Below are 12,911 nucleotides of genomic sequence, written 5' to 3'. Positions count from 1 at the left end.
CAGACTTGGCTAACTGTTGTAGTTTTAGTATAGATGGAGTTTCGCCGTGTTGGCCACGCTGGTCTCGAACCCTCGACCTCAGGTTATCCTCCTGCCTTGGCCTCCCAAAGTGCTGGGATTACAGGTGTGAGACACTGTGCCCAGCCCCTGGAATAATTTTTAAAAAGAATAAATTTTAACCCCAAAATAGACATTTAGATGTTAAGCAATATTAAATAATAATACAATTAGTGATTAAATGCAGCTCTAGATGTAATAGAACTAGATTCTAGTCATCATTTTCCATTAGTATATGTTTATTTGCAATTAAGAATAAACTGAATAATAATGCTGAATCTGTTCAAAACTGTGTGCTTAAAGAAAATAATGATGAATGGGAGCAAATTAGAAAGTCTGCTTTGAAAATATTACACTAAAAATAGAAATAAACATTCAAAGGTATCCAGAAATAAATATAGCACAGCATTTTGGCAGTTTTATGTGAAAATTAAAAGACACTTTTACAGACAAGAATGATTAGATTAAATGGGAGAGAGAACAAGTTTCTGAATTTAAAAAACTTAATATGAAAATGATTGCTCTCCAAAAAGACTCGTTATAAACAAATAAAACTATATGATACAGGCAATTAAGTCAATGAAACACAAGAGAGGGGTCAGAAATAAGACCTACAAGTATGTGAAACCAGATATGACAGAGCCAACTTTGCTGGTCAATTCAAGTACGGACTATTCAAAAAACTTTTCTTGAATGTTTTCCATGTGATAAAAGTAGGCCTCTACCTCACGCTATAGAAAACTCAATTTCAGTTGTAATACAAATTTAAATACGTAAGAAATTTAATTCAGTTGTAATACTAATTTAATTATGTAAGAAAGAAACTTCAACAGTTCTTAAAAAATACTAGGGCCAGGCACAGTGACTCATGCCTATAATCCTAGCACTTTGGGAGGCTGAGGAAGGTGGATGATTTGAGGTCAGGAGTTCAAGACCAGCCTGGCCAACATTGGTGAAAACCCATCTCTACTAAAAATACAAAAATTAGCCAGGCAGTAGTGGCACGCGCTTATAATCCCAGCTACTCAGAAGGCTGAGGCAGGAGAATTGCTTGAACCTGGGAGGTGAAGGTTGCAGTGAGCTAAGATTATGCTGCTACACTCCAGTCTGGGTGATAGAGTGAGACCCTGTCTCAAAATAAAAAAAAAAAAGGAAAATACCTATGTAGCTTCAGAGTTAAGGATTTCATAGGCTAGGTATGCAGAATGTATAGAAAATAATTGATAAATTTTACTATCTATCTATCTCTGTATTTTTGTTTTTTTGAGACAGAGTTTCACTCTTGATGGCCAGGCTGGAGTGCAATGGCACGATCTCGGCTCACCGCAACTTCTGCCTCCTGGGTTCAAGCAATTCTCTTGCCTCAGCCTCTTGAGTAGTGGAGTTACAGGCATGTGCCATTATGCCAGTCTAGTTTCGTATTTTTAATAGAGATGTGGCTTTTCCATGTTGGTCAGGATGGTCTCAAACTCCCGACCTCACGTGATCTACCTGCCTCCCAAAGTGCTGAGATTACAGGTGTGAGCCACTGTGCCTGGCCTATATTTTACTATATTAAAATTTTAAGTTTATCTACCACAAAGTCACTGTAAGCACAGTGAAGAGCCAAGTCACAGTCTGAGAGTAGGTAATTCAAATAATGAGAAAATGAAGTTATCCAGGGTACAGGAAGGAAAAATAGGCAAAAGGAACAAATGGGAAGTTCATAGGACACAGAGCTTCACAGAGGTACTATTTCAAAGCATATTAACATATGAAAGCATCCTTGAGCGCTAATTATATATAAAAACAGTCTTCCACCTTTAGCCAGATCACTGAGCTTCTAAACTATACAGTAAATTCTTTTTAAAAATTCTTATTTATGTTTTTGACAAATTATAACCATATATAATCATGGGATAGACTGTGATGTTATGCTGTGTGTACAGTGTGAAATGATTGAATCAAGCATACTCACATATCCATTACCTTAACTTTTATTCTTCCTTTCTAACTGCAACTTTGTACCCTTCGACCAGCATCTCCCCATTCCCCTAACTTCCAGCCTCTGGTAGACACCATTCTACTCTCCTTTCTATGAGTTCAGTTGTTTTAGACTTCACCTAGAGGTGACACCAAATGTTTTAATATAAAACTGTGAAGAAATCTCAGTGGCTAATGTTATGTTGTGAAATTTTGTAGGATCAGTCCTTTCCAGAGCATGAAAATGGTTTTCAAATTGGGATGAGATTAGAAGGCATCGATCCCCGACATCCATCAGTATTCTGTGTGCTTTCTGTAGCGGAGGTAAGAGGTGGTGTTATTGTCTTGGGCTGATTGCATAGTGACAGAAAGATACTTTTCTAGAGAATAATAAATTTGTTTGATATTTATCATGAACAAGATCCAGTGCATTATGGATTTATTTTAGTCAGCGATGGGTGAAAATATGTTTCTTAATAAATATTTTTCTTTCCCCTAAGATAAATTTTCTAGTAAGTCCTTTATTGACTAGCATTTACTCTTGAGTTAATGGGTAAATAATTTTCACTTGAGGTTGATTACAATCTGTTAATCCCAGTGTCGTTTTTGCCTATTAATGAGATGTACTTACTCACATTTGAGCTGAAATAATGAGAAATGTGTATGAATAATATTAATACATATGAATTATATATTTATATAAATACATGCACTTTACAAAAATTATTTAGAGTGGCAAGCTCCTGATGAATGGCTTATAAAATGTAATATTTACTAAACATTATTAAATCAATAAAAGATCTTTATATTTCTAATAGCATTGAACATAGTAGTCACATTTATTTACTTTACTGATTGATTATAGCTATTAAACTTGTACCACATGTCTAGCGGATGTATTTCTCTGACTGTTTTATTATTCTCTTTATTGAGTATGCTGGATACATATGTTAGAGTTGAAACAAAGCCATGCCTATGTTAGTTTTGCTTTGTACTTTAGCTTACACTGTCTTGGAGTATGAATCCAGGCCAGAGGGCAGAAAATAGGGTTGCTGAAGGGAATATTTGACAGATATTGAATTAATAAATAAATCAGTTAACTAATGAATACATGAACTGACCCTCAGATTCCTAGATTGGATAAAAGGGTTACTATTTTTGCAGAATGCACTAGATACCTATAAGTCGTGGTCTAACTTCATTACCATTTTGTCTTAATTAGATGTCATCCATAAATTTGTTCTCTAGTGGAAACATTTGAATAGCAGGACTGGCTCTTATATGTTGATAGTGCTGACAAAATATATGAATATTTTGTGAATTTTGTGTCTACTCCAAATATATGACACTTAACGAATGATTGTAAACCTTCTCTCTTGCAGGTGTGTGGTTACCGTCTTAGACTTCATTTTGATGGTTATTTAAGTTGCTATGATTTTTGGACCAATGCTGGTTCCCCTGACATTCATCCAGTAGGGTGGTGTGAAAAGACCAAACATGAATTGCACATCCCTAAGGGTAAGCCAGGATACATTTACCAAGTGGAAAGAGAATTAATTGGTATTTCACTTGTGTTTTAACAACATTTTATGAAATTCTAACAACAGATCCTGGTGTGAATTGATTTCCAAAATGAGATTTTGATCTACAAAGAACAGTAAGACTATAGTGGTACCATTTTTTGAAGTAAATATCTTTAAAGAAAAGCATAAATGACCATTTGGGTCACATTCTGATAATGTACAGAGGGCAGAAATAAAATATGAAAACATTTTATTTTATATAAAGTTTATTAAACCTTATAGGGAATGCCAACTAATATTTAAATCATGGGTGAAATGAAATATCTAATCAATGATAACACAAGGCAAGGAAACTTGATTCACTGTAAATAATTTGCTTCAACTTTAGGAATCATGGAAAACATGGAACTATGAAAAAAGTTCACTGTTTTCTTTTGATGGGAATAAAAAATATCATTATTTTGTTATATGCTAGAGGAATCTGGGCAAGGCAGATGTGACCAAAACCTCTTCTATTTGCTGTGTGCAAGTGAGGTGGGGATGTGGTTGAGGACAATGCTGATGGGCTCATTTCTTTGCACAGCAAATTTCTGTATACTGTCTCTGGCTTGTGTGTTAGACTGTTCGATGACTGTGGCAACTTCTGGAGTCAGTATATAGTCCTTTATTCTTAGTAATTCACTCAGGGTGTCCCTTGGCACCCTCCCCTGAGGCTGATGGCAGAGTCCCTTGAGTTTGCTAGTATCTAGGGAGCTGGTGACAGGTGACAGGCTCATTCATTCAGTAGGTATTTATGGAGCCCTTACTGCGTGAGGCACTGGGGGCCAACAGCAAGTAAATCAATGGTTCTGTCTCCATGGGACTTCATTTCAGAGGAGAAGGTCCTGGTGGTGGCTGCAGGGACACTCTTAGACAGAACGGTGGAGAAAGGCCTCTCTGTGGCCTAATGTTCCAAAGAGACGTGGGTGAAATGTGAGAGGAAGTAGTTTGGTGTCTGGGTAAGCCAGCTGAGGGAAGAATGGAGCAGGCGTCCGGGACGGGAGTGTGCTTGGCGAGGATGATACATCTCAGGGAGACAGCAGAGTAGCCCGGGCGGAAGGTCGGGGATGAAGAGAGTGGTGTTCCCAGGCCTGGAAGCCTGTGCAGGGAGTTTAACTCTTGTTCCAAGCCTGGTGCTCAGAACCATTTTTTGAGCCCATACTGTTTGGGCCAGCACTGTGAGAGCCATGCTAGGGCATGCGAATGGGAGGATGTGGCAGTTTTTAATGGGAGACTTGTAAGGATGTGGCGCAGAAAGCTGGAGCTGTTGAATGGGCTTTGGATTGAGAAGGGGTTTCTGTGCCTGGCATCCTGGATAGCTGCACCGTCAGGACCTCTGATGGTCTCTGTGATGTGGCTTCCTCAGGAGTGGGGACAGGTGTGGTAATTCTGGTCTCATCACTTTGCCCATTCAGGAAAGCCTTAATGGGAGATGAGACTCTTGTCAAGCCACCAGAATACTGACTCCGTATCAGAGAATACGAAATTGTGTAGGGAATGATGCACATGATGGGGAAGCACTATCAACAGTTTTGAACATAACACATTTTAAAACAGTGAAACAATTTGGAGATTTTAATTTAAATCTTTTGCAGGTGCTAAGGACATTGAATGGCAGGAGACTAATAATAATAATATTAGGTTGGTCCAAAAGTAATTGCGGTTTTTGCCATTACTTTTAAAGTAATTGTGGTTTTTTTTCCATTAAAGGTAATGGCAAAAACCACAATTACTTTTGGACCAACCTAATATGTTTAATATGCGTGTGGTTACATCTTGCGCGTATTTTGAGTAATCTGTGTTTTTTTTAGGTTATAGAAAAGATAAATTTGTTTGGATGGATTACTTGAAGGCCTGCAAATTGCAAAATGCTCCAAAGAAATTATTCAGAAACAGAAGTCCTGTAAGTATTTTCTTTCTCAGTATAAATCAAATTTCCCCCTAAGTTTAAATTTCTTAAAATTTACAGTATATTCTGTTTTATTTTAATCCTTTAAGAAATTATGGAAACTCTTAACTTTCTATGACTTTTCTCACCTAATTCATCAGTTTCTTATGGGCATATTTTGGTTTTCTTCTTTTAATATAATTAAATACTTCAATTAGTTGGGAAAAGTTAAAAACTTTGTGTATAAAGCCTACTAAAATTAAAGTGTCTTTTAAAAATGTTTTCTTTTACAGTGAGTTAATTCTTTAATGTCGGTTTTGATGTTTTGAAACCAGCAGATACTCTAAGTAAGCTTTGAATGTACCCAGCCTAGATATATTTAAGTGTAATGAAAATGAGAGTAACATTTTGTACTAATTGAAGGGGTGTTCTGAGGATCTGGGTAGAGGACATTTCTTATGCCATCTGTGTCCCCAGAAATCTAGTGAACCTTCAGTAGAGAAGGAGAATAAGTCGCAACCCCAGAAGCTGGCTCTGCCACCGGCAGGCGGTGTCACTGTGCAGGCCACTCACTGAATTTCTCCAGGCTTCACTTCTGTGATCTTGAAAGCAGTGTTACACAATCGTTACAAGTGTTTCATAGATTTGTATCAAGAAAAGGAAATATTAAAACAGGAAATTGCTGTAAAAATAGAATATGCTGAAGGAAAATGAAAATCAGGGTTTGATAAAAGAGAAGTAGAGAAGAAAACACTCTTGTAGTCCCCAGATATTGTGGGTACTCCCTAAATCCCAGGACTGGCTAGTTTGTAGGTATATGAAGGGTGGGTTTGTAATTGCTATGTTATTGTAAATCATAGTTCATAGTATATTTACACTGAGAAAAGTACAGATAGTAAAAAAAAGCATTCACATTTTTAAATTATAAATTTAAATTATATAAACATATATATGAATTATATATAAATTCACATTTTAAGTTACAATTTTATTTAAGCATGTGTTTCTTAAATATTGAAAAAGCCACTTATTTTCAGTTTGAGTAATCAAATTAAAACGATACTTTAGGGCTAATTAGAACATATCTTCACCATTTTTTCAAATAGTAGCATTTGGAAACTTCAGATGCCTATGGGGAGCAGAGAAGATTATTTGACACTATCGTGTTCAGTAAACATCACATTTTAAAATTAATACAAATTATTCTAAGAATCAAAGAGGGAAATACGAAGATGGTAAGGGAAAGAAGACGACCTTGCACAACAAAAGACAAAAGCACAGAGGAAAACTAGTTTCTGGGGTCTTTGCTATGAACATAAACTATATGACAGTTGGCGGATATTTTTACTGGCATTTACTGGCTTTGTCCAGAGACTAAGTGCTGACACCTGTAGACTTTGCTGATGCTAACCATAGAAGTTTTGACAGTGGCTCAGTCCTGTTTGGTGTCCTGTTTCTTTTCGTGCTTCTTCCCCTGCTGCTGCTGCGTTAGAACGGGCCAATGCCTAAAGAATTTCAGGTTGGAATGAAGCTGGAGGCCGTTGACAGGAAGAACCCTTCCTTGGTGTGCGTGGCAACCATAGCAGATATTGTTGAAGATCGCTTACTGGTGCATTTTGACAATTGGGATGATAGTTATGATTACTGGTGAGATACGAATGTTTTGTTTTATTTTTGTGTATTCATATGTCTGGTGTGAAGAATTTGTTTTCATTCTAGCACTTTCACCGTTCTTGCTGTTCTAATAGTGATAAACATCAGGAATTTGGTGGTTGACTGTTCACTATCTTCTCTTCCATGTGAATTACTCAATTAAAGAGCGCTAGAAACTTCTCCATATGTAGATTACCCAGTGAGGCCTCATCTGAAATAATATGACCAGTTGATGACACTGCTGTATTTTTTCTAGTTTGTGAGGAAAGCATTTCTGTGAAGAGGAAGCTAAAAACTTGCAGTATTTTTTTTTTTTTTTTGTCTAAAAAATGTTAAACATACCTTGTCACATTTTTAGAAGGAAAGATTCTGGGAAAATGAGAGTGAATTCTTCGAAAGCCTTTGGGGAGCAGAGAAAATGTATGCTGCCATGCCATTAGAATAACATGGCATGGGTTGAAAGGACTCTTTTGGGGGGTGGAATAAAAACCTATAATATGCAAGAAGTCATGGCAAAAATAATTTTTATAGCATTTCTCCACATATGTCCCGAGTAATCGCCAAGTTCTTGCCTGAGACAGTGGTTCTTCATGTGCCTGATGGGCCCTGTCTTCTCCTTTGAACTCAGAGGCAAAGCAGAGAGGAATTGTTGTATATGTGTCTTATGCAGAATATTCTGGGTTCTTTGAAAAGGACAGGGAGGAAAAATGTCATCTGGAGTCCGATTGGGCTGTTCTGTTAGTATTTTCTCTTGCTGCCAGCAAGAAGTGGTAGAAGTTTATTAAAATGCTCACTCACTGTTTTGGGATCACTAGCGGTTCAGGCCCTTGGCGACCCCCTGTTAATTTTATACTTTTAAATTTCAAGAAGCTTATGTGAAAGAGAAGTTTGGTAACTCAGCCTACAAATACAGTACTAAAAATTCCTTCTAATTCTCTCCAGCTATGAAGTACTGTTTTCTGTGGTATCTCTTGATATCCAGAATGATTGTTAGTCTTGAATTCTTTCTCTGGCATTAAGTAATATGGAACGTAAAAGAGAGTCCCATTTTTGCAGGTGTGATGTTAATAGCCCTTATGTCCAGCCAGTTGGTTGGTGTCAGGAGAATGGAAGAACTCTGATCGCACCCCAAGGTGAGTGGACTGCCTGGGTTTTCTTTGCAGTCATCTCTGTGTGAGTGGCAATCCTCATTTTTATTTTGTTTATGAAGACCATATTTTAATACAAGGTATATAATAAAAATGCTGTGTGAGATTCTGTTTACCACCAAGTGTCTGAACTCTCTATGTTCTTCCCCAAAGTGAAGACGGACTGTGTTTATAATTAGGCAGCCATTAAAACAAAGTTGCTAAAAATTATTATCCAACTAAAGAGTACTATTGTTGAATACTGATATTTAAAACTAGCTATTTCTACTTATGTAATTTATCTAATAACTTAATTCATTAATTGAACAATAAGATTATTAAAAATAATTAACTTTGGAGTTAAATGTAGAAATACAGAAATCTAAGCAGTAAAAACTAACTTAACAGTGGGTCTCTAGACTTACCAGACTTCCTGCACCAAACTAAATATTTAAATAAGGACTCCATCAAGTTATTTTTTTCTAATGACAAAAACATTATGAAATGTTTAGAGATTTGCTCTGTTAAATTCCTTTGTTTTCTAATTTTTATTTTCTTGAGATGGAGTCTCATTCTGTCTCCAGGCTGGAGTGCAGTGGTGTGATCTCAGCTCACTGCAACCTCTTCCTCCCGGGTTCAAGCGATTCTCCTGCCTCAGTCTCCCAAGTAGCTCAAACTACAGGTATGCACCACCATGCCCAACTAATTTTTATATTTTAAGTAGAGACAGGTTTTATCATATTGGCCAGGATGGTCTTAATCTCTTGGCCTCATGATCCGTCCGCCTCAGTCTCCCAAAGTGCTGGGATTACAGGCATGAGCCCCTGCCCCTGGCCTGTTTTTTAATTTAAAATGAATTAGACATACAGGCTTCATAATCTTAGTATAACACAAGCGTCCAAGCAGACATATATTTTCTTTCAATAAAAAATGTACAGAAAGAAATGCAGAGTAAGGGATATGCCATTCTAGAATGGAGCAAATGTTGTTTTGATTCAAAGGGTTCATAGTTTTGCTGTTTTTAAATCTTTTTTTGCCTTCAACATAGAAAAATGTTAGAATTTCTCATCAAATTCTTGAATTTGGTGAAGATAATTTTTAGAATTAAAAACAATAAAAAAGCCAAACCAAAATCACAAATTATTCAAAAATATGTACTTGAACTAGAAAGGTTTTATGAAATATGTAACATCTTAAATTCTGATTCTGATATATAGACAGATTTAAAGCCATTTGCCCTATTTTTCTGTGAAAATGGCTAAACTAACATTAGAATAATGTTCCTTAAGATGAGGTGAGGCCAGGCACAGTGGCTCATGCCTGTAATCCCAGCACTTTGGGAGGCCGAGGTGGGCAGATCATGAGGTCAGGAGATTGAAACCAGCCTGGGCAACATGGTGAAACCCTGTCTCTACTAAAAATACAAAAATTAGCCGAGTGTGGTGGTGGGCCCCTGTAGTCCCAGCTACTCAGGAGGCTGAGGCAGGACAATTGTTTGAACCTGGGAGACGGAGGTTGCATTGAGCCGGGATCCAGCCACTGGACTCCAGCCTGGCAACAGAGCAAGACTCCATCTGAAAAAAAAAAAAAAAAGATGAGATGAAATACTTGTCAGATCTCAGAATACGTGGGTTGAGTTGGTGTGCCTGGAGACATGGAATGCTTCTTCCGATTTTCGCCTAGTGAAATAACTTCACTGCTTCCAGCTTGTTCTCACTAGACTTCATGAATAGGCTTAGTGTGTAAGTCTCTTGGTGTTGTGTGAGTCTAGAAAAACTCTGTGCAGCACGTTTGGAATTAGAGGTCCAGAATTGTGCCGTCATTAATATGCTAGTACTGTCTAAAAAAGCATTGCCTAACCTAGGGTCATAAAGATTTGTTACAAAAGACTATTATTTCCCCATTGTCACCCTAATTGAAAATTCGTTGCTCATAGAGTATGAGTTTATTTCGGGACTCTCAGTTCTTTTTTGTTGGTTTGTATGTCTAATTTATACCAGTACCATGCTTTGATTACTGTAGCTTTGTAATAAATTTCCAAATTGGAAAGTATGAGTCCTCCAGCACTGTTCTTTTTCACGATTGTTTTTGCCCTTCTCGGTCCCTTGCATTTCCATCTGAATTTTAGAATTCATTTGTAAATTTCTGCAAAAAAGCCAGCTGGGGTTTTGATAGTGGTGCACTGAATCTGTAGATCAATTTGTGGAGTATTGCCGTCTTCACAGTTTTAAGTTTCTCATCCCATGAACACAGGACTTCTTTCCATTTATTGAGGCCACCTTTAATTTTCTTTCAGTGATAATTTGTAGTTTTCAATTTACAAGTCTTGTACTTCCTTTATTAAATTTGCTACTAAGTATTTTATTCCTTTTTTTTTAAACTGAGGTGAAATTCACACAGCATACAGTTAACCATTTTAAAGTGTACAATTTGGTGTTATTTGATGTATTCACAATATTATGCAACCACCAGCTGTCTCTAGTTTCAAAACTTTTTTATTCCCTGTAAAAAATCCTGTGCTTATTAAGTCGACGTTCCTACTTATTAAGTAGACACTCCCTAGACATTCCCAACACCCCTACTGCCCTGACACCTCTAATCAGCTTTCTTCCCCTATGAATTTGCCTATTCTTGATATATTACAGAAAAGGAATCATACAATACATCTCTTTTTGTGTCTGGCTTCTTTCACCTGGCATTGTGTTTTCAAGGTCATCCAAGTTGTAGCATGTATCAGTACTCTGTTCCTTTTTATGACTGAATAACATTCCATTGTATGCACATACCACAATTTGTTTATCCATTGATCTGTGAATGGATATTTGGTTTATTTGTACCTTTTGGCAATTATTAGAAATACCGCTGTAAGCATTTACATATAATTTTCTGTGTGGACATATGTCTTTATCTCTTTTTAGCAGATACCTAGGAGTAGAATTGCTTGGTCATATGCTTAACATTTTGAGGCCCTGACAAGTTGTTTTTCAAAGTACCAACACCATTTTATATTCCCACCAGAAATGTATTACAAAAAGGTTCCTGTTTCTCTACATCCTTGCCAACCCCGGTTGTTTTCTGTTTTCTTGATTAAAAACATTGTAGTGGTTATAAAGTGGTATCTCATTGTGGTTCTGATTTGCATTTTCTTATTGACCAATCTTATTGAACATCTTTCCATGTGCTTGTTGGTCATTTGCACATTTTCTGAAAGAAATCTCAATTCAGGGCCTTTGCCAATTTTTCAACTGGGTTGTCTTTTAATATTTAAATATTAAGTCCATTTATCAGGCTTTATTATATTATCTATATGTTATTGATATATTATTACTGTATATCTTTATATATTCTGAATATTAAACCCCTATCAGATAGATGATTTGCAAATGTTTTCGCCCATTCTACAGGTTGTATTCTCACATTCTTAGTGAGGTCCATTGATCTACAATAGGTTTTAATTTTGATGATATCTAATTTGTTTATTTTTCTATTGTTGCTTGTGGTTTTGGTATTAAATCTGAGAACTTATTGCAAAGTCAGAGTTATGAAGGTGTACCACTATCTATCAAGAGATTCTTCCACCTCAGCCTCCCAAAGTGCTGATACTGCTGGCATGAGCCACCACACCTGGCCAGTAGATCTGTTTTTATTCGATTTTTGTGTATGAAATGAGGAAGAGGTTGAACTTAATTCTTTTGCTTCTGGTTATCCAGTTTTCCAACACCGTTTGTTGAATGGTCTTGGCATCATTGTTGAAAATAAATTTACCGTGGGTGTTTAGGTTAATGTCTGGACCCTCAATTCTGTCGCATTGGTCTCTGTGCCTATGCCTATTCTTATATCAGTATGACATTGGTTTGATTATTGTAGATTTGCATTTTATAAGAATTTTATAATTTTAGTTGAAGTTTCATTTTATAACTTCAGCTAAAACTTCAGCAAAGTTCTCCAACTTTGTTCTTCTTCAAATGTTAAGACTTTGTTATGAGGATTTTCTGAGTATCTAACATCTTTTTGTCATTTTATAACTTCAACCAAAATTCCAGCAGCTTGCTTCTTCTGAAGGAAGAAAAGGTTCTGGCATGTGTTTAAGCCTTCTCTAGAAAGACACTGCAGAGAGTAGCTAACACCTGGAATTCGGAATTAGTTTTATATCAGTGAAATGATCTTTACATTTTATCATTTACGTGTTTTAAAAACTGACCTCTGTCTCTAAAGAAGCTCTTTTATCTGTAAACTATGAGACTTAGAGTATACACCAGGGGCGACTCTACAGATCAGCACATGCTGCTCTACTTTCAAGCACTTTAATTGCTCTCAGAAGTGCAATTACACACACACTGCAATTACACACACACAAACACACACACGCAGTGTAGCAGATATAGGAAACACTGTTTTCTGACAACAGTCGAAAACAAATCATTGGAACAAACAATATTTGATCTTTTTATGTTTTACTATATTTAAACACATTCTCTCTACGTGCGCGCACGCGCGCGCACACACACACACACACACACACACACACACACACACACACACACACACACATAGTCAAGCAGCCCAGATCTAGACTTGTCTTAGGAAAGAGAATATCTGAAGATCATATTAGTTGGTTTTCCTTTCTAAATCCCATGGTTAAGCTCCTGCTTGTGAATCACC

General features: G+C 36.7%; 1 protein-coding gene across 10 annotated transcripts in view; it reads left to right on the top strand.

Annotated features, from left to right (window-relative positions):
* The window catches only part of L3MBTL4 (L3MBTL histone methyl-lysine binding protein 4), a 461,651-nt gene that overhangs the window by 167,176 nt on the left and 281,564 nt on the right, over positions 1-12,911 (top strand). For all 10 annotated transcript variants that reach the window (XR_010343647.1, XM_064379410.1, XM_064379409.1 and 7 more), the window contains 5 exons: positions 2,239-2,343; positions 3,402-3,537; positions 5,393-5,484; positions 6,962-7,116; positions 8,179-8,255. Coding sequence is in view for 9 of the 10 variants with exons in the window: in XM_064379410.1 (XP_064235480.1) it covers positions 2,239-2,343; positions 3,402-3,537; positions 5,393-5,484; positions 6,962-7,116; positions 8,179-8,255 (565 nt within the window). In the remaining variant the exon portion in view is untranslated. The remainder of the gene's footprint in view (positions 1-2,238; positions 2,344-3,401; positions 3,538-5,392; positions 5,485-6,961; positions 7,117-8,178; positions 8,256-12,911) is intronic.

Source organism: Aotus nancymaae, unplaced genomic scaffold (assembly GCF_030222135.1).
Source record: "Aotus nancymaae isolate 86718 unplaced genomic scaffold, 86718_ANA_hifiasm-v0.15.2.pri h1tg000020l, whole genome shotgun sequence".
NCBI classification, from domain to species: Eukaryota; Metazoa; Chordata; class Mammalia; order Primates; family Aotidae; genus Aotus; species Aotus nancymaae.
Note: the sequence above shows the minus strand (reverse complement) of the source record. Positions and strands in the feature narration are given on the sequence as shown.